We start from the raw sequence: 21,682 nt of genomic DNA, 5'->3' as shown, positions 1-21,682 counted from the left end.
TGTGTTGAGAACAAAACACATCAATGTGAATTTCAGTACTGATAACTAGAAGGGCAAGTTTAAGTCGCTTACCCAAGATATTTTAGTCCTGAGGTTTCAGAGATGGAACTCAAGAGGAGTTGAACTCCATAGGAGTCTGGGTCCTAATATCTGCTCTACAGCTTTGGGATGTTTAAAAAGTGATCACACATATGAATTCTAAACAATATATTAAACAGACGTTTTCTCCTAATCACAGGTGTTCTTTAAAGAAATTTTCTTATACATTTTGGAAACTTCCACCAGCTCATTTGATCACAAATGGATGGTTATTCAGACACTGACGAGGATTTGTGCAGGTATTTTAAATTATCCTTTTTATTATCTCTTTCTTATTATTAGATATTTAGAAGGCCAAATGTACTCACATCCTAGATGTACTTTGTTGAAATTAATGTTATATTGTTACAGATGCTCAGAGTGTAGTGGATATTTATGTAAATTATGACTGTGACTTAAATGCAGCCAATATATTTGAAAGACTAGTAAATGATCTATCAAAAATTGCTCAAGGAAGGGGCAGTCAAGAACTTGGTATGAGTAATGTTCAGGTAAGAACTTTAAAAACATTTTCAAATTTAAACTTTACCAGGAAAGAGTCATGTATTTTCCTTAAAAGACCTTTTAAAAAAAAAAAAATTGTATTTTTGAATTACTTTGTAGGAATTGAGCCTGAGGAAAAAAGGTTTAGAATGCTTAGTGTCGATTTTGAAGTGTATGGTTGAATGGAGTAAGGATCAGTATGTGAATCCCAACTCTCAGACAACTCTTGGTAAGGTGATATTTTGAGTTGTAATTCTTTGTCATTTTAAGTGAATAATACTTTGGAGGATAGTTGCAGCTGCTGTTAAACCAATTTCATGACATATTTATTCATTTAACTGATGAGGAAACATTCTCTGTGAGTTAAATATCCAGCTTTAAAATTGTGAAAATTTTAACTTAGTTATCCAAACTATTTTTTTCTAAATCTTCTTAGAAATATTTTGATTATGTAAAATGAAGCATATTTATGCAACTTTCTTGTGTTATAATTATAGAGGAAACATATAAAAGGCAGTATGTTTTAAGAAGGTTGAATTGTTCATCTGTGTTTGATGTTTACCCTCACTCAGAGAAAAACTCATAGCTGCAGGGCTACACTGGTGTTATCGAAAACAATTCCTCATGAGGAATGAGCTGAGAGCAGAAATCCAGTGGATACTCAGCACTGCAACTGCAAAAAGAACTCCTCCTAATGGTGCAGACTATACACGTACAAATTACAGTGTGTTTTAATATCAAAGTATGTTGTTTACTATGTTACCTAATAGTTATTTTGTATTAAATAGATATCTAAGCAACATTGAAATGCCTTGCCTTATTTAAGAATTTGTTTGCCCTTACACTTTTTTTTTTCTTTGATAGAATAATGTACTCTATCAATTTTTCTTCTTTCAGGTCAGGAAAAACCCTCAGAGCAAGAGATGAGTGAAATCAAACACCCTGAGACAATAAACAGATACGGAAGTTTAAATTCCCTGGAGTCAACATCATCATCAGGAATAGGCAGCTACAGTACACAGATGTCTGGCACTGATAATCCAGAACAATTTGAGGTCCTAAAGCAACAAAAAGAAATAATAGAACAAGGGATAGATTTGTAAGTGTCACAGCTTAAGGAGAAATGTTATTGAATATCTCTCTGCCAGTATAGTGCCACCCCTGCCGTGGGTTTATCACCTTATAATGAGTAAAATGGAGGATAGTTCTCATGGATCTAATTCACGAGGCTCCTATTCAGCCCCCCTTGTTCATTGCAGTCTAGCCCAACTAGATTCCTGTAATGCCCAACCACTGTTGTCATATAAATTAATTTGTCACCATATTATAAGTGCTGTTGATGAGTATCATCTGTGCAATTTTGCACTGTTTAGCTCATGACATCCCCCCATTACATTTTCTAATCATGTGACAACTCAAAACATTTAAAATATGAAACTTCTAATAGCTATCAGTACTCCTTTATAGGTTTTACATTTTTTCTAGCTGGGTTACAAATGTACTATTCTTGTTATTGATTTCATTTTTATATGTTGATAAGGTGATCACCTCTCTTCCAGCCTGGCTAGTGTACCGGATCCTAATCTTGTGAAATCAGTTTTCCCACTAAGCTTTGTGATACCTGCCTGCTTCTGGACTATTTCTTTTGTGAATATCACCATGCTGCCTTCCTTTCTCTTGTTGCCCGTCTCTTTTTTCAAAGAGATGCCATAAGGAAAAATGAAATTGTTTGCTGTCTCCATGAATCTAACTATTATAAACTTAAAAATTCCCCTGTGTGCTTACTTGGTTTGCTACTTCTGTAAAGCATTTCTTCCTGATACTTAAGCAGTGCCTTTTAGTGAACGTTCAGGTGTCTTTTTTCTCCAGTGTTAATATGAAAAACAGTTCGACAAAAATGTACACATATTCTATTTTAAAATTACAGAATCTTACCAAATTGCCTCAGGAAATAGCTGTCACTACTGCATTAATTCTAATTGTTCAGTCAATATTTATTAAAGTCTCATCTTTCCAGATATTATGCAAGGTCCTGGGGAAACTAGATACCTGGAACAACAGCCCTTCCTTCTGAGAGGCTCTTGGTCTAGTATGTGTAAACAAATATGCATATTAAAATTCTGCTGGTCACCCAGTAAACACATATTTGGTACTTGGGACTATTGCCAAGCACCATGAAGGCACTGGTCCTTGTATTCAAGATTACATTCTAAACATGAGCAGTTTTTAAAAATAGTACTGTGTAAGGTTTATAAAAGAGTGTCGTACAGAGTAAGTACTGCCAAGGTACTTATTTTGAAGTACTTGAGAAATGAGGAGTAGTTAGAGAGCTTCAAAGTGGAAGTCTCCCAGTCCTTCTCTCAGCAGCTGGACTTGCTTTCTACTTAATACAACCATTGATGAGAATGCTTTCATGGAACTGTGTTCCTAGTATACTTGTCTGCAACTGTTTCATGACACCAGTCTATCCTGTTTCTTCTCTCCTACCTTTTTGACTATGCTTTCTCAGTCTTGTGGGCTGCTTTCTCTTTCTTCCTGCGTGCATCTTAGCATTGCCAGGGTTCTGTTCCTCAGCCCTTTTCCAACATCAACCCCTTAGGTCTCCTACCCAAAACAAACGACAAATAGAGAAGCCTGTTATTTTTGTATTTCTTATTTATGGTAGTAACCCCAGCATGCTACTAAATTTATAAACTAAAATCTTGAGAGTTAGCTTAGATTTTCCCCTCATAGGATTAGATTCTCTAATCTGTCACTAAGACTTGTTGATTATACTTCCTAATATCCCTGCAATCTGTCCTCTTTTCTCGATCTCCCACCACTATTCTTGCAAATCAAATCATGATTATTTATTTCCTCAACTAGTATAATCTTTCAATTGGCTTACCTTTTTCTTTGGTTTTGTTCATTCTTCAGTCTTTTCTCACACTTAACTAGAGTAACCTTTCTTGAATGTGAGTCTATTTTTTCCCTCTCTTAGAGAATAAAACCAAAGCTTCTTTGAAGGTATGATAATACCTTCATGATTTGGATCTGCTGGACTCTAAGCTTCATTTCCTGACACTTTTCTGTCTCACCTCACTTTGCAACAATGCAGAACTATTATATAATACTGTCTTGTGCTTTTGTGTTTTAGTATGGCTTCTTCCTCTCTGGCATGTTTTTTCTTATTGTTTATAAAAGATTAATTGTTCTTCAAAATAGTTCCAGAGTCACCTTTCCCAGGAAATATATTATGACCATCTAAGTTAGTTACTTCTACTGTGTTATTTTCTTACCTTGTGAATACATCTGTTTGTCACAGTTTTACTATTATAATTCTTTAAAATTGTGTTTCTTCCATTACAGTGAGAGCTTCTAGGGGTAGGGGGATTATGTTTAGCTTAGTGAAAAGTGTTTCATTTTATGAATGTTAAGTGGTTGTGGTTGGATGAGAACTTGACAAGGGAACCTTTAGGAAGACAGAATAAGGAAGAGCATCCCAGACTAAGAGAATGGCATGTGCAGCAGCAGAGGAAAGGGAGGACATCTGAGCACTTGTTCAGCATGGCAGGCTAGAGTGGAGGGGGAATAACAGGAGGTAAGATGAGAGCATTGAGTTGGATCTAAATTACAGAAGGCCTTATTCTCCATGTAAAGGACTTTTTGTCTTGTTCCTCTTGTCACTAGCGTGCTAGTGAAAGACTCTAAGCAGAGGAGTAGCATCATCAGATTTCTGTTTTGTAATAGGACTTTGCTGGCCGTCTGAAGGGTGCATTAGAATATGGGCAACATGAGCTAGGGAGACCATTTAAGAACTCTTGGAATAGCCCAAATGACAGGTGTTGGAGCAACAAAGTAACAAAAGTAGGGAGTAAATGATCTGTAAACAAAGAGGTAACATTTGAATTGGATCTTTAAGCCTGAGGGAGACTCCCCTGTGAATGGAGCAGGTAAAAGACATGCAGAGGAAATAAACTCTAAAAATAGATTTAGGGAATGGGATATGATATATGGGAGCAGAGGAAGGAGAAGGGAGCGAGAGAGAATCTGGAGCTATATTGAGAAAGGTTTTGTGTGGTCTAATTAATTTGGACAAATGAGCCAAGATTACTTGAAGATTAAGCAGAATGTATATTCGGAGTACCTTAGGGATGTTGTGGGTTCAGTTCCATACCACAGCAGTGAAGTAAATATTGCAATATAGTGAGTCACACAATTTTTTTGATTTCTCAGTGCATTAAAGTTATGTTTATACTGTACCATAGTCTATTAACCTGTAACCCCCTTATGTCTAAAAAACAATGTACACACATTAATTTAAAAATACTTTATTGCTGAAAAATACTAGTAACCATCTGAGCTTTCAATGAGTTGTAATCTTTTTGCTGTAGAGTGTCTTACCTGAGTGTTGATGGCTGCTGACTGATCAGGGTGGTGGTTGCTGAAAGCTGGAGTAGCTGTGGTAATTTCTTAAAATATGACAACAGTAAAGTTTGCTGCCTTGATTGTCTCTTCCATTCACGAAAGATTTCTCTGTAGCATGTAATGCTGTTTGATAGTATTTACCTACAGTAATATGTCTTTCAAAATTGGAGTCTGTCCTCTCAAACTTTGCTGCAATTTTATGAACTAAATTTATGGAATATTCTAAATCTCTTATTTTCTGTCCACAGCATCTTCACTAGTAGTAGATTCCATCTCAAGAAACCACTGTTTTCACTTGTCTATAAGAAGCAGCTACTCATATGTTAAAGTTTGATCATGAGGTTACAGCAATTCAGTGTCATCTTCACACTTTACTTCTAATTCTAAGTCTCTTGTTACTTTTATCACATCTGCAGTTACTTCCTCCCCTGATGTCTTGGACTCCTCAAAATCATCCGTAAGGGTTAGAATCAGCTTCTTTCCATCTCCTATTGATGTTGGTATTTTTACCCCTCCCATGAGTCACAAATGTTCTTGATGGCATCTAGAACAGTGAATACTTTCCAAAAGGTTTTCAATTTACTTTGCCCAGATTCAACAGAAGTATCTCTCTACATGGCAATTATAGCCTTATGAAATGTATTTCTTTTAAGACTTGAAAGTTAGCCTGGCATGGTAGCTTATGCCTGTAATCCCAGCTACTCATGAGACTTGAGACAAGGAGTTCAAGATCAGCGTGGGCAATGTAGCAATACCCCATTTCTTTAAAAAAAAAAAAAGACTTGAAATTCAGAGCTACTCCTGAGGAAAGGGCACGGTGGCTCATGCCTGTAATCCCAGCTTTGGGAAGCCAAGGTGGGAGGATCATTTGAGCCCAGGAGTTTCAGATCAACCTGGACAGCATAATGAGACTGCATTTCTACAAAAACAAAATCACTCTTTCATCCAAGGGCTGCAGAGTGGATATTGTGTTAGCAGGCATGAAAACAACATTAATCTCATTGCACATCTCCATCAGAGCTCTTAGGTGATCAGGTGCATTGTCAATGAGCAGTAATCTTTTGAAAGGAATCTTTTCTTTGAAGCAGTAGATCTCAACAGTGGGCTTCAAATATTCAGTCATCTATGTTGTAAACAGGTGGTGCTGTCATCCAGGCTTTGTTGTTCCATTTCTAGAGTGCAGGCAGAGTAGATTTAGCATGTAATTCTTAAGGACCCTGGGATCTTTGGAATGGTAAATGAGCATTGGCTTCAAGTTAATGTCATCAGCTACATTAGCCCTTAAGAGAGCCAGTCTGTCCTTTGAAACTTTGAAGCCAGGCATTAACTTCTCCTCCCTTGCTATGAAAGTCCTAGATGGCATCTTCTTCCAGTAGAAGAAAGACTGTATTATTTACATGGAAAATCTGTTGTTTAGTATAACTACCTTCATAAATGATCGTAGCTAGATCTTCTGGATAACTTGCTGCAGCTTTTCCATCAGCACTTGCCATCAGACCTTGCATTTTTATGTTATGGAGACCGCTTCTTTCCTTAAATCTCATGATCCAACCTCTGCTAGCTTCCAGATTTTCTTCTGCAGCTTCATTACCTTTCTTAGCCTCATAGACTTGAAGAGAGTTGGGGCCTTTTTTGGGATTAGGCTTTGCCTTAAGATAATGTTGTGACTGGTTTGATCTTCTTTTCACATGTGAAAACCTTCTCCATATCAGCAGTTAGGCTGTTTTGCTTTCCTACTTGTGTGTTCACTGGAGTGGCACTTTTAACTTCCTTCAAGAACTTTTCCTTTGCATTCACAACTTGGTTTGGCTCAAGAGACCTAGCTTTCAGCCTGTCTTGGCTTTTGACATGCCTTCCTCACTAAGCTCAACCATTTCTAGTTTTTTATTTAAAGTGAGAGATGTGCGATTCTTCCTTCCACTTGAACACTTATTGTAGGGTTCTTAATTGGCCTAATTTCAATATTTTTTTGTCTCAGAATAGGGAAGCCCAAGGAAAGGAAGAGAGATGAGGAACAGCCAGTCAGTGGAGCAGTCAGAACACACACAATTATTCATTAAGTTTACCATCTTATATGGACGTGGTTTGTGTCACCCCAAAACAATTACAATAGCAACATCAAAGGTCACTGATCACAGGTCACAGTAACAGATATAATAGTGAAAAAGTGTGAACTATTGTGAGAATTACCAAAATGTGACAGAGATAAAAAGAGAGCACATGGTTTTGGAAAAATGGTACTGATAGACCCTCAATGCAGGGTTGCCACAAACCATCAATTTGTAAAAAACACGTATCTGTGAAGTGCAATAAAATGAAGTATGCCTGTATGAAATATTTAGTATTCACAGCCTTACTCAAAGTTCATCTACTACATGGCATTCTAATAGTCTCTCATAGTCTAATTTCCCACTGTGGATATAGATTAAAAAAATTTCATACTGTAAAAAAGTAAAAAAGTAAGTAAACAAGTCAGTGAAATGATAGTAATAAAGATGGCCTTCCATATGAAACTTATTTCTAAAAAGAAAAGAATAAAGAAAACTTGGCACAATGTAATTATTTTGTACATTCATGTACTGATTTGTATTAAATAAGCTGCTATTTTCTGGGTGCTATTAGAAAATTAATTTACTGTGGTTTAAGATCTTTTCAGGGACTACGAATGGTTTTCTATTTTTAATGTTCTTATTAACTTTAACATCATCTAGATTTAATAAGAAACCAAAGAGAGGAATACAGTACCTCCAAGAACAAGGGATGCTTGGCACCACACCTGAAGATATTGCCCAATTCTTACATCAAGAGGAAAGATTAGACTCTGTAAGAATACCATTTTCATTCTAACCTTTTCTGTAAAATTCTTGGGATTTTTTTTTCTTTTTATTAGAGACAGGGTCTCGCTATATTGCCCAGGCTAGTTTTGAACTCTGGGGCTCAGGCAATCCTCCTGCCTCAGCCTCCCAAAGTGCTGGGATTACAGGCGTGAGCCACCACGCCTGGCCCCTTTTCTGTAAAATTCTTTTTTAAGTTAATAATACATATTGTGACTCCTTTAAAATGCTTTCCTAAATATAGAGGTAAGTAAAACATAAAGAATAACCTTGGTTGGCCAGGCACAGTGGCTCACATGTGTAATTCCAGCAGTTTGGGAGGCCGGGGTGGGTAGATCACCTGAGGTCAGGAGTTCGAGACCAGCCTGGCCGACGTGGCAAAACCTCATCTCTAATAAAAATACAAAAAATTAGCTGGGCGTGGTGGTGGGCGCCTGTAATCCCAGCTACTCAGGAGGCTGAGGCAGGAGAATCACTTGAACCCAGGAGGTGGAGGTTGCAGTGAGCCAAGATTGCGCCACTGCACTGCAGCGTGGGCTACAGGGTGAGAGTCTGTCTCAAAAACAAACAAAAAGAAGTCTTGGTTATAATATAATCATCTGTAATTGGTCCTCCGTAGCCATGAGTTCTGTATCCGTGGATTCTACATCTGTGGATTCAACCAACCACAAATTGAAAATATTCAGGGGAAATAATGGGTGATTGCATCTGTACTGAACATGTACGAAGTTTTTTTTCTTGTAGTTATTTCCTAAACAATACAGAAAACCTGTTTACATTGTATTATATATTATAAGTAATCTAGATATGGGAGTAGAGTATATGGGAGGATGTGTGTAGGTTATATGCAAATACTGTGCCATTTTTTATAAGGAACTTGAGCATCCATGGATTTTGGTATCCATGTGGGGTCCTGGAACCAATCTCCCACTGATACTGAGTGATGACTGGTGTGTGTGTGTGTGTGTGTGTGTGTGTGTGTGTGTGTATAAAATATAAATTCTGCTTTTTAAATTTTCTAAACTGAAAAGAATATCCTGATATTTTTATGAAGGCATTTAATGTGTTTAACTTTTAGCTTTGTGTTTGAAATTGTTAACTCTATAATCAAAAGCCTGTGGATCTTAACAAAATTTTCTGCTTTTTAAGTGGCTGTGTGGCGAATGTAAACATCTCATGAAAATCTCAATTTCTGGCCGGGCACAGTGGCTCATGCCTGTAATCTCAGCACTTTGGGAGGCTGAGGCGGGTAGATTACCTGAGGTCAGGAGACCAGCCTGGCCAAGATGGTGAAACCCTGTCTCTACTGAAAATACAAAAAAAATTAGCTGGGCGCGGTAGCAGGCGCCTGTAATCCCAGCTACTCGGGAGGCTGAGGCAGGAGAATCGCTTGAACCTGGGGGCAGAGGTTACAGTGAGCCGAGATGGTGCCACTGCACCCCAGCCTGGGCAACAGAGCAAGACTCTGTCTCAAAAAAAAAAAAAAAAGAAAATATCAATTTCTATCTCTGTTTTTACTTTAGACTCAAGTGGGTGAGTTCCTGGGAGATAATGATAAATTTAACAAAGAAGTCATGTATGCATATGTGGACCAACATGATTTTTCAGGAAAAGACTTCGTTTCAGCCCTTCGTATGTTTCTAGAAGGATTTCGTCTTCCAGGGGAAGCTCAGAAAATCGATCGATTAATGGAAAAATTTGCTGCAAGATACCTAGAATGCAACCAAGGGTAAATAAGGTTCAAATGCTCACTGATTGTCTGTTATATCCAAAACACTGTGCTAGGTAGCATCCAGGGATTTACAGATAATAGAACCTAATCCCGTGTTTAGAGAATTTAGATTGTCTACAATCTGGAAGTTGTAAAACAAATCCATAAAAAATTGTAATGTGAGATACTTAGAAAAATAAAAGTGCTGTGGGATTTGAGGTGACTTATTTAAATGAAACTATATAAAACAGTAGAAGTTTATAACATGATACATTTATTTTTCCAGACAAACTCTCTTTGCTAGTGCGGATACAGCTTATGTTTTGGCTTATTCAATTATCATGTTGACCACAGACCTTCACAGTCCACAGGTATGTTTTCTTTTAAGTCAGTTTTACAATAAGTGGTACAAAATAAGTACATTATTCTGAATTCAGTAAGTAATAGTTGAAATTTTAGTTTTATTCAGTTAAACCAGTCACCATATTTGGGTATTTAATTTGGAATGGTGAACATTTAACAAAAGCAACTTCTGGTAGTAATTAAAATTAGACTTTTAGGTATCTATATAATGTTTCTGTATTTGTCATTCATGATTGACAACTGTATAAAGCTTAAGATAAATTTTAATCTAACAAGACATTTATAGGTCTTATGTCAGTTTGTCACAACATGGAAAAACACTATATATAAACCATCCTTCTAAAAAATATAATGTTTCAGGCTAGGCGTGGTACCTAACACCTGTAATCCCAGCACTTTGAGTGGCCGAGACAGGTGGATCACATGAGTCCAGGAGTTAAGACCAGCCTGGGCAACTTGATGAAACCCTGTCTCTACAAAATATGCATAAATTAGCTGGGCATGGTGGCGTGTGCCTGTGGTCCCAACTACTTGGAGGGCTAAGGTGGGAGGATCGCTTGAGCCTGGGAGGCACAAGTCATACAGTGAGCTGAGATCGTGTCACTGCACTCCATCCTGGGTGACAGAGAGCAGACCCCGTCTCAAAAAAAAAAAAATGTTTTGAACTTCAACAGTAGAGGGATTAGCATAATGAACTCTAATGTACCCATTACCTGCCTTCCACAGTTATCAACTTATTGCCGGTCTTGTTCTATCTATATCTCTTCCCTCCCCTAGATAATTTTGAAGCAGATCTCAGATATCATACCATTTCATCTGCATTTATCTTAGTATGTTTCTCTAAAAGAGAAGTACTCTAATTAAACATAACCATAATACCATCATACCTAAAAAGTTAACAATAATTTAAAAATACCTGATATCTAGAAATGTTCATTTCTTTTGCCTCATAAAATTCATATTTCCTTCTTAAATATTAAAGAACTGTCACTTGATTTCTGATATCTACTAAAAAAGTTTGATTTTAAAGTTTTAGTATTTTTTGCTTAGTTTCTAAAAACACACATTGACATCCTTGGGTAAAATTACATTTATAAATTATTTGCAAGGATTTCTTAGTACTTCTAGGGGTAGGTATCTGATGATATTTGTTATGCTTAGGATGTAAAATAAATTACCTACTTTCTAATCTGAGATGTATTGGAAAAATTAAAATTCATTCGAATTTTGAGATTAACCTTTGCAGTATAGGGATTTTTTGTGTCTGTTTTGAGATGTTTAAAGCAGAGTAGATAAGGAAAGTATATACCAAACCTAAAGTAAGAATATATATGATTATATACATATGTATATACATATGGTTATATATGAAGTTACACCTGTTTTAAACACAATATTGAGCAACTATGCATTTACCACAAATTTACTTGATTTTATATAGGACTTTAAAAATTTATTAAAGATTTTAATAATTCAAGATTTGCCTCTGGCATATTTTTGGCAGTATAGTCAAAGCAGCTCACCTTCAGGGCTTTTATTATCGAGCATGATGACTTTTATTCTACGGCTTTATAAGGTAGTTCACAGTTGGGATTTGTTTAGATATTTTTACACCAGAATTTTCAGTCTAATTTTTTCATTTGATTTTTCAATCTATACTAGAGTATTTTAACCTGGGTTTACATACGTTTGGTTTTAAAAGGCTATGCTTTAAAAGACATTTGGTTCTCTAAATGAATAAGCAATATTATATGCACCTGTGCAATGTCTTCCTATACATATGTACATACTCATGTTATTTTGAAGAAATATTAAAAATTCCTTTTATATCTTTTCATAAGTACCCAGACTGTGAAAAGTTTCTAAGGACATACCAGTTAGGGAGCATTACCTTCACAACAGTGTCCCGTCTTTAGCGTAACAGTGCCTATTTGTAGAACATGTGCTTGGAGTCCTAGTCTAGCGGTGGCAACTGCTTGTTGTCCAACTGTTCCTTATCAGCTTGCTGCCTGGGTGTCATGTGCTTCTGTGCAGCCTGCAGCTGTAGAACAGCTTGTGAGTTTCTATGAAGCTAAGTAATCTGTTAGAAAATTGTACCCGTGATCTTGGCCTCAGTTGATTTAGACAACTATAACAAATGACAACATTTTAAAATACAAATAACTTTAAAGGAATTTCTTAAAACTAATTCTCATTCTTAGTTCTTTTCAAACTTAAAAAATAGGTGGATTTTAACAAGCTGTTTATGTTCCCTTTTCACCCAGAATATTTATAGTTAGGCAACTTTTTATGTAGTGTGTGGTGAGTCAGTGATTAAAAAAAAATTTTAGGCATATTTAAAACACAATTTTTGTGTATACAATAATCATCAGTAGTAACAACTGGCTTTAAGTGATTTAAACACTAAATAAGGCACAGTTTAATACAAGCACACGAGGATAAAAGTCAAGAGTAGAATGTTCCATAAAAGATGTCAGGAGAAGAAAAGTAGGATTTTGTTTTATACAGCTTCAGAATACCACTATGGCAGAAGTGTTCTGTGAGAAGCAGTGCGCTTTATTTTGGGGACCCGAAAGCAAAGTATTCTGTACGCCCACGTATGGGATCCCTAACCCGGATCCACAGGCAATTAACTGCTACTTCAGATTTTCTGTCAAGACTTTTCTCTGCCTCTGATTGGCATAATGCTAAAACATTTTGCCATGCTTAAAATTTCCAGGTGATTTTAATCTTCCTTTACTTCTTATTGGCAGCAGTGTGTAGTCTTTTATTTTGTTATTCCTGGTGTGTTTTTTAAGCATTCACCTGAACTTTAGGTAAAAAAAGCTTCTTTCTTTCATTTTTTTTTTTAGTGCCGTGACTTGAGTTTTTAAAGTTATAAAATAATAGGGTTTTATTCCATTAAATTATGCATTACACTTGAAAACTTTCATGGTAATATTTTTACATTTTTGTAGGAAAAGCACTCCTGCGTCCCTTTCTGACATGTTAGAAAAATCTGTTTGCAGAATAATCTGAAGTAAATAAGTGTATATATCCCAGTTACATTTTCTGAAAGTTTTGATTCCTCTGTACTTTTGTTTTTGTTTGAGACAGAGTTTTGCTGTGTTGCCTAGGCTGGACTTGAATTCCTGGTCTTGTGCCATCCTCCTTCCCCAGCCTCCTGAATAGTTGGGACTACAGGCACATAACACCACACTCTTTATAGTTTTTGCAAGCTTCTGATGACTTGCTTGATTGTTTTTCTGTGTACTTTCATGTAAATTTACAGGAATCATATCTTAAGAGTTACCTTAAGTTCTTTATGGAAGGTGGTAGAAATATATTTAATTAAATAAATATATCTTCAGAGACATCATATAAGACGTAGAAATATATTTAATTAAATAAATGTCTCTTCAGAGACATCACATAAGACTTCTGGGTTTTATCTATCTAGGTTTCTGGAGGTAAAGTGTAAACATTTTGGCTATGCTAGTTCCCAAGTTTGGTAATGGGGTTACCGTCTTACAGACTCCAAACTGGTATTCCACAGATTTATCAAGGTGCAAAAGGCATTTCTGTTTAGGGTACTCTTATACAAGACAAAACATTCCAAGGATACTTTGTACAGATCACCTGACATAATTCAGTTGCCACAGTGACTCAGTCAGAGAGATTGTTAACTGGTTTTAAATAAATCTCAAGTATTGTTACTCTTACACCCACTGTATATAAAGTCAGCTTTAAATTCATTAACAGCGCGTTTATGTTCTTCTAAACTAAGATTTGAATGTTTTTGATATCTTTATTTCCAATAATTGTCATGGCCCTTTTAAGAGATTGCAAAAGCTCTTAAACCTTGGGCAAAAACAAATATTTTCATTGTTCAACTTCCCTCCTTTCCGGTTGCATATTACTATGTCCACGTCAGAGCATGAATTAGTTTATGCCAGAATGGATCTTTTCTGTATTGCCTTCATTTTCTGTGATTTTTTTTCATTTTTATCTATATTTTGTTGAATACTTTCCAGTTTCTATCCTCAAAAGTATTTACAAAATCTCTTATGTAAATATTCATATCCTTAAAATACAACTGTAACCTTTATGTTAATTTTTAGGAATTATAATGGTTTTTCATATCTAGGTGAAAAATAAAATGACAAAGGAACAATACATTAAGATGAATAGAGGTATCAATGACAGTAAAGACCTTCCTGAAGAGTATCTATCAGCCATCTATAATGAAATAGCTGGGAAAAAGATATCAATGAAAGAAACGAAAGAACTAACAATCCCTACAAAATCAAGTAAACAGAGTAAGTATCTAAATTAATTGAATTCTGATTGTTCAAGGGGAAAAATATGGGTTCCTAAGAGTTTTTCACTTATGGTCAGGTGTGGTGGTTTGCATTTATAGTCCCCAGCTACTCAGGGAGGCTGAAGCGGAAGGATCACTTGAACCCAGGAGTTCAAGACCAGCATAAGCAATATAGCGAGGTTCTTGTCTCTAAAAAAGAAAAAACTTTTTAATTTAAAAGAGAATTTTTCACTTGATTTAGAATAAGGTAACCTTAGAAATATTGTTTAGAACCATGTTTTGATGAGAAATATTATAATAGAGTTTGGTGATATGATTGTATTTTTTCCCCACATTCTGAAGAAAGATAACACTGACCAGTGATTAATGGAAAATGGTATACATTATATGCATGTGTCAGTGTGCATTTAATATATACTGATCCATTTAGTAGTTAACCTCAGCAAGGATTTGGAGGTCATAAACAGTAGTTAGACCCAATAGTCAGGCTTCAACCCTTGTCATTTTTTCTTCTTCCTCATCATCTTCAAGCAGTATATTTCCATTTGTTCATCTTTTGTTACACATAAACGGAAGCTGGAAGTAGGGATGATTGGAGGAGGTGGGGAGGCTTAGGATCAGGTGAGAGCTCATAGAGTTAGAAATTGCTACCTCAAACAGACCACAAGTTATATCACTATAGAGTCCCTGGGTCTAACTAGTACCAGGAGGCAACTGTGAACCCAGCCCCCTTCTAGACACTCTATACCTGCAGACAGTGGTAATTAAATTTGAGCTGAAATCTGACTACAGGAATGAGATGAGGGTAATGGCTCAAGAATATAACAGTAATATAGAAAGAGGATTCCTGCATTTCTGAGCCCTTCCACTTGGAACTAAAATCTCAAGTTTAAACAGAGTACAGTAGTAAAATCCAAATGGCAGGAGAAAAGAATATTATATATTGTATCATCCTCATATCCCTCTTTTTCTGTCCTATTTTATATATGGTGGTAGGAAATAAGAGAAGCCGGAAATGGAAAGGAGATGGTGGTGTGCCGAAAACACCAAAATTACCCTGGAGTGTTATGGCCAGTTGTTTTCTTGTTAACTCAGGAGCTGTCATTCAAGCCTGTGTGGTACAAAGATGCCATTGCCTCTTTTTTTTCTTTTTTTTTTTTTTGAGATGGAATTTTGTTGCTCAGGCTGGAGTGCAATGGCGCGATCTCGGCTTGGTGCTATCTCAGCTCACCACAACCTCTGTCTCCTGGGTTCAGGCAGTTCTCCTGCCTCAGCCTCCCGAGTAGCTGGGATTACAGGCGTGCACCACCACACCTGACTAATTTTTTTGTATTTTTAGTAGAGATGGGGTTTCTCCATGTTGGTGAGGCTGGTCTTGAACTCCTGACCTCAGGTGATCCGCCTGCCTCGGCTTCCCAAAGTGCTGGGATTACAGGCGTGAGCCACCACGCCCAGCCAGATGCCATTGCATTTTACCTCTCTTCTGCTCTTCTCTCATGCCATATTTGGGTTGTTTCCCTGATAATTTTATTCTGACAGTCGTACCTACTCGTTTCCCTTTTCATAGGTTTTCCACTTATTCCTGACTCCTAGTCTAGGAATTTTTTTTTTTGAGGTGAAATTCATAGAACATAAAATTAGCCATTTAAAAATGAACAATTCAGTGGCATTTAGTACATTAACAGCGTTGTGCAACTACCACCTCTAATTCCAAAAGATTTCATTATCCCAAAATGAAACTCCAAACCCATCAAGCAATTACTCCTTATTCCCTCTCCCCCCAACCCCTGGAAAATACCAGTCTACTTTCTATCTCTATGGATTTTACCTATTCTGGATTTTTCATATAAGTGGAATCATATAATATGGGATCTTTTGTGTCTTGCTTCTTAGGATTATTTTTAATTACTGGTGGTGTTTATTATTTGATAGTAAAACATCAAAATAGAATTCTTAAATGTTTTATATTTTAAATGCTGATAGTGTTTATTGTTTCAGATGTAGCCAGTGAAAAACAAAGAAGACTTCTGTATAACTTAGAAATGGAGCAGATGGCCAAGACAGCTAAAGCACTCATGGAGGCCGTGAGCCATGTTCAGGCACCCTTTACAAGTGCAACACATTTGGAGCATGTGAGGCCCATGTTTAAGGTTAGAATTTTCAAGTAATGTTTGATTGCAGTGTACATTTATATATAACTGTACATTTATAATATTTTTAAGTTAAGGAAGCGATACAGTGATATAACACATTAGTGTAGACATATTGAGGTGAAATTCATATAACATGTTATTTAGGACATAGTAGATACAAATTTTCTATTACTTAAAGAGAACAGGAAGAGTTACTCACTATAAGTAATTAATAGTTGTGTAATCTTAGGAATTAAGCATAGAAAAGTTTTGGAGAATGATCATTAATCCTTGGCCTGATTTTCTCTAAATGAGTTATGCTTAAGCCTTTGGAGTTAACTCACATTTCAAATGATCATGAGGCTCTTGTTTTCTTCAAGTGTTTTGGGCCCAGGAACTTATATCAGGCTTCTGAGTATGCCTGGGGCCCAGAAAGTAGGGTAAGGAACAGAAGACAATATTATTTGTGTTTGTGGGTTGATTTAGTGAGAATGATACTTATTCTTTAAAATTTGATTTCCCATTCCTTCATTCTTCATCCTTTCTCCAAATTCCAGAGTGAGTAAGCAGTGCATTACTACAAGGGTTGTAGCAAAGTGGAGTAATGTCTAGTTAAGTTTGAAAAGAGAAAGTGGGTAAAGTATATTCCCGTTCATGAGACCGTATGGCAAGGTGGTCTGTGGAGGCTAAAGATAATAATCCAGTGCTCACTCTAATCCTAACTACACGTGTGGGTGGGTAGTAAAAGATGACTACAGGATTCTTGTGCCTCCTTTTAGCTCCAAAATTTTGTAATTACTTCTACCTCTTCTTCAAGGTCCATGTGATACACTATTTCTAAACGTTGATGAAGAATCACGAGATGAGAATGAGCTTTTATGATCTATTCTCTGGATTTGTTGTAGTTTATTTAAACATCCTCCAAACTAGAATTAAGAATCTGTTCCCTCAGTGCCATTTCTGCTACTACTAAGCTACTGCAGACACCCTCATTTCTCCCTCTGATTACTGCGGCATTCTCCTAACAGGCATCTTCATGTCTGCTTTTTCACTCCTCTTACCCATTTATAGAGACTGGAGTGATCTTTTTAAAATACCAAATGAAATGCCAGCTTCTTACTTAAAGCTTTTTATTGGCTTTGCATGATACCATGAAACCTGACACACCCATAAGTGTCTGTAGACTTTCTGTGATCTGGCTCCACCTGCCTCTCCAATTTCATCACTAGATCTCTTCTGTTTCTTACTATGCTGCAGTCACACCAGCATTTTTTGGTTTCTAGAACATCTTAAATTCTCTTCAGGGCATTCATATGAGGTATGTCCTTTGTCTAGAATGTTCTTTCCCTCTTTGCCTGAGTAGTTTCCAGTTTAAATATCACCCTCTCAGCCAGGCATGGTGGCTTACGCCTGTATTCCCAGCACTTTGGGAGGCCGAGGTGGGTGGATTGCTTCAGGTCAGGAGTTCAAGACCAGCCTGACCAACAAGGTGAAACCCCATCTCTACTAAAAGTACAAAAATTAGCCAGGCTTGGTGGCATGCACCTGTAGTCCCAGGTACTTGAATGCTGAGGCAGGAGAATTGGTTGAACCTGGGAGGCAGAGGTTGCAGTGAGCCAAGATCAGGCCACTGCACTCCAGCCTGGGCGACAGAGTGAGACTCTGTCTCAAAAATAAAAATAAAAATAAATATCACCCTCTCTGAGAGTTCTGCACTGTCCCCTCTAATCTAAACTAGGTCCCTCATTCATAATATTCTATGCCTTTCCTTCAGTATATCTATAGATTTATCTATCCGTCTGTCTATCTGTATGTCTGCCTATCTGTGTACAGACTTGTATGCTCCTCGACTTATGATGGGATTATGTCTCAATAAACCCATTGTTTAAGTGGAAAATGTATTTAATACGCCTAACCTACAGAACGTTATAGCTTAGCCTTGCCTGCCTTGAACATACCCAGGATACTTACCTTAGCCTACAGGTGGGCAAAATCATCTAACACAAAGCCTGTTTTATGCTACGGTACTGAATATCTCATGTAATTTATTGAATACTATACTGAAAATGAAAAACAATAGTTGTATGAACATATTGTAAAGTCAAAAAATGGTAAGTTGAACCATTGTAAGTTGGGAACTGTCTGTATATACATTATTTATATACATGTATGAGATAAGGAACTACATCTGTTCACTTTTCCCAACATCGACCATAGTTCCTGGCTTGTGTTAAGTACTCAATGAATAAACATTGGCTGGGTGGAAGGAATGAATGATATATTCCTGGAATGCAATGTATAATATTAAGGGATATAAACATTTTGTTAAGGTAAAGCAAAGACAAAAAAAAAGTTTATCTTATTAGAAACAAGATACAGTGTCACTTATAGTCTTCAAACATTATTGCACTTTGTCATAATTTGACAAAGCACTCATGAAACAATCTGTAGACTAGTTTTAACAAACAAATAACACCTGTAAGCAGGCATGACTGTTCTAAATTGTTTACTAGATATGAATTTTACAAACATTATTTATAGTAATGGTAATGGTGGAGCTGGAGAGTATTGCACCTTCTCCGAGCTGCACAATGAGAACCACTATTCTGTGGGATGTTTCTTCACTTTGTTGATTGTTTCCTTTGCTTTGCAGAAGCTTTTTAACTTGATGTGTCCATTTGTCCATTTTTACTTTGGTTACCTGTGCTTGTAGGGTATTCTCAAGAAATCTTTGCCCAGATTAATGTCCTAGAGAGTATCCCCAATGTTTTCTTATGGTAGTTTCATAGTTTGAGGTCTTAGATGTAAGTTTTTAATCCATTTTGATCTGATTTTTGTATATGGCAAGATAAAGGAGTCTAGTTTCATTCTTTTGTATATGGATATCCAGTTTTCCCAGCACTGTTTATTGAAGAGACCGTCCTTTCTCCCAATGTATGTTCTTGGCTCCTTTGTCAAAAATGAATTCACTAGATGTATGGATTTATTTTTGGGTTCTCTATTCTGTTCCAGTGATGTACATGTCTCTTTTGATGCCAGTACTGTGCCATTTTGGCTACTATAGCTCTGTAGTATAACTTGAAGGCAGGTAATGTGATTTCTTCCAGTTTTGTTCTTTTTGCTCGGGATAGCTTTGGCTATTCTGGGTCTTTTTTGATTCCATATAAATTGTAGGATTTTTTTTTTTTTTCTATTTCTATGAAGAATGTCATGGTATTCTATAGATTGCTTTGGGTAATATGGACATTTTAGCAATATTGATTCTTCTAATCTATAAACATAAAATATCTTTCAATTTTTCTGATGTCCTCTTCAGTTTCTTTCATCACTGTTCTGTAGTTTTCATTGTAGAGATCTTTCACGTCTTTGGTTAATTTTTAAAATTTCTGTCTCAGATTGTTCACTGTTGTCAAATAGAAATACTACTGAATTTTGTATGTTGATTTTTGTATCCTGCAGCTTTACTGAATTTATCAGTTCTAACAGTTCTTTGGTAGAGTGTTCAGGCTTTTCCAAATATAAGATCGTATCACCTGCAAATAGATAATTTGACTTCTTCCTTTCAAGTTCGGATGTCTTTTATTTCTTTCTGTTTTCTGATTCCTCCAGCTAGTTCTCTCAGTACATTGTTGAATAACAGTGGTGAAAGTAGGCATCCTTGTTGTGTTTCAGACCTTAGACAAAAGGCTTTCTGTTTTTCCCTTTTCAGTACGATGCTAGCTGTGGTCTGTTGTATATGGCTTTCATTATGTTGAGGAATATTCCTTCTATACCTACTTCTTTGAGAGTTTTTATCAAATGCTTTTTCAATCAATTGAAATGATTATATGGTATTGTCTTTCATTCTGTTGATACGATGTATCACATTGATTAATTCGTGTATGTTGAACCATCCTTGCATCCCTGGGATAAATCCCACTTGGTCATGATGAATAATCTTTTAAATGTGTTGTTGAATTTGGTTTGCTGGTATTTTGTTGAGGATTTTTGCATCAATATTCATCAGTGATACTGGCCTGCAATTTTTTTTTTTTAATGTGTCTTTGTCTGGTTGTGGTATCAGGGTAATACTCGCCTTGTAGAATGAATTTGGACATATTCCCTCCTCCTCTGTTTCTCAGAATAGTTTGAATAGGATTGGTATTAGTTCTTTAAATGTTTGGTAGAATTTAGCAGTGAAGCCATCAGATCCCATGCTTTCTTTTGCTGAGAGACTTTTTATTATGGCTTTGATCTCATTGCTTGTTATTGGTCTGTTCAGGTTTTGAATTTCTTCTTGGTTCAATCTTCGTAGATTCTATGTGTCTAGGAATTTATCCATTTCCTTTAGATTTTCCAGTTTACCGGCATACAGTTGCTCAGAGTAGCCACTAAGAATCGTTTGAATTTCTGTGTTATCAGTTGTAATGTCTCCTTTTTCATCTCTAATTTTATTTATTTGTGTCTTCGGTCTTTTTTTCTTAGTCTTGGTTAAGGTTTGTCAAGTTTATCTATCATTTCAGAAAACCAACTTTTTGTTTTGTTGATGTTTTGTATTTTTAAAATTTCAATTTAATTCATTTGTGCTCTGATCTTTATTTTCTTCTACTAATTTTGGGTTTGATTTGCTCTTGCTTTTCTAGTTCTTTAAGAAACATCATTAGGTTGTTTATTTGGAGTTTTTCTTCTTTTTTGATGTAGACACTAATAGCTATAAAATTTGCTCTTAGTACTACTTTCACTATATTCCATAGGTTTGGGTACGTTGTGTCTTCATTATCATTTTTTTTCAAGAAATTTTTCAATTTCCTTCTTAATTTCTTCATTGACCCACTGGTCATTCAGGAGCATATTCTTTAATTTTCATGTGTTTGTATTGTTTCTAAAATTATTCTTGTTACTGATTTCTAGTTTTATTCCATTGTACCAGAAAGAGCCTTCATATTCAGTTTTTTAAAGTGTTTTCAGATTTGTTTTGACTCCTAACATATGGTCTGTCTTCTAGAATGATCCATGTGCTGAGGAAAAGAATGTGTATGCTACTGCTGTTGGATGAAATATTCTGTAAATATCTATTAGATCCATTTGTTCTGTAGTGCAGATTAAATCTGATGTTTCTTTGTTGATCTTGTGCTGGAAAGTCTGTCCAATATGGAAAATGAGGTGTTGAAGTCTCCATCTGTTACTGTATTGGGGTCTATCTCTGTCTTTAGCTCTAATAATATTTGCTTTATATATTTGGGTGCTCCAGTGCTGGGTGTGCATCTGTATATATACACACACACACAGCCACACACAATTGCTGTATCCTCTTGCTGAATTGACCTCTTTATCATTGCATATTGGCTTTGTCTCTTCCTAGTTTTTGTCTTGA

General features: G+C 36.2%; 1 protein-coding gene across 2 annotated transcripts in view; it reads left to right on the top strand.

Annotated features, from left to right (window-relative positions):
* Positions 1 to 21,682, top strand: part of ARFGEF1 (ADP ribosylation factor guanine nucleotide exchange factor 1) — a 143,948-nt gene that overhangs the window by 73,735 nt on the left and 48,531 nt on the right. For both annotated transcript variants that reach the window (XM_054497547.2, XM_054497546.2), the window contains exons 12-20: positions 239 to 338; positions 451 to 590; positions 703 to 811; positions 1,480 to 1,681; positions 7,701 to 7,812; positions 9,347 to 9,552; positions 9,821 to 9,905; positions 14,024 to 14,195; positions 16,196 to 16,347. In XM_054497547.2, the coding sequence (XP_054353522.2) occupies positions 239 to 338; positions 451 to 590; positions 703 to 811; positions 1,480 to 1,681; positions 7,701 to 7,812; positions 9,347 to 9,552; positions 9,821 to 9,905; positions 14,024 to 14,195; positions 16,196 to 16,347 (1,278 nt within the window). The remainder of the gene's footprint in view (positions 1 to 238; positions 339 to 450; positions 591 to 702; positions 812 to 1,479; positions 1,682 to 7,700; positions 7,813 to 9,346; positions 9,553 to 9,820; positions 9,906 to 14,023; positions 14,196 to 16,195; positions 16,348 to 21,682) is intronic.

Source organism: Pongo pygmaeus, chromosome 7 (assembly GCF_028885625.2).
Source record: "Pongo pygmaeus isolate AG05252 chromosome 7, NHGRI_mPonPyg2-v2.0_pri, whole genome shotgun sequence".
Classification (NCBI taxonomy): domain Eukaryota; kingdom Metazoa; phylum Chordata; class Mammalia; order Primates; family Hominidae; genus Pongo; species Pongo pygmaeus.
Note: the sequence above shows the minus strand (reverse complement) of the source record. Positions and strands in the feature narration are given on the sequence as shown.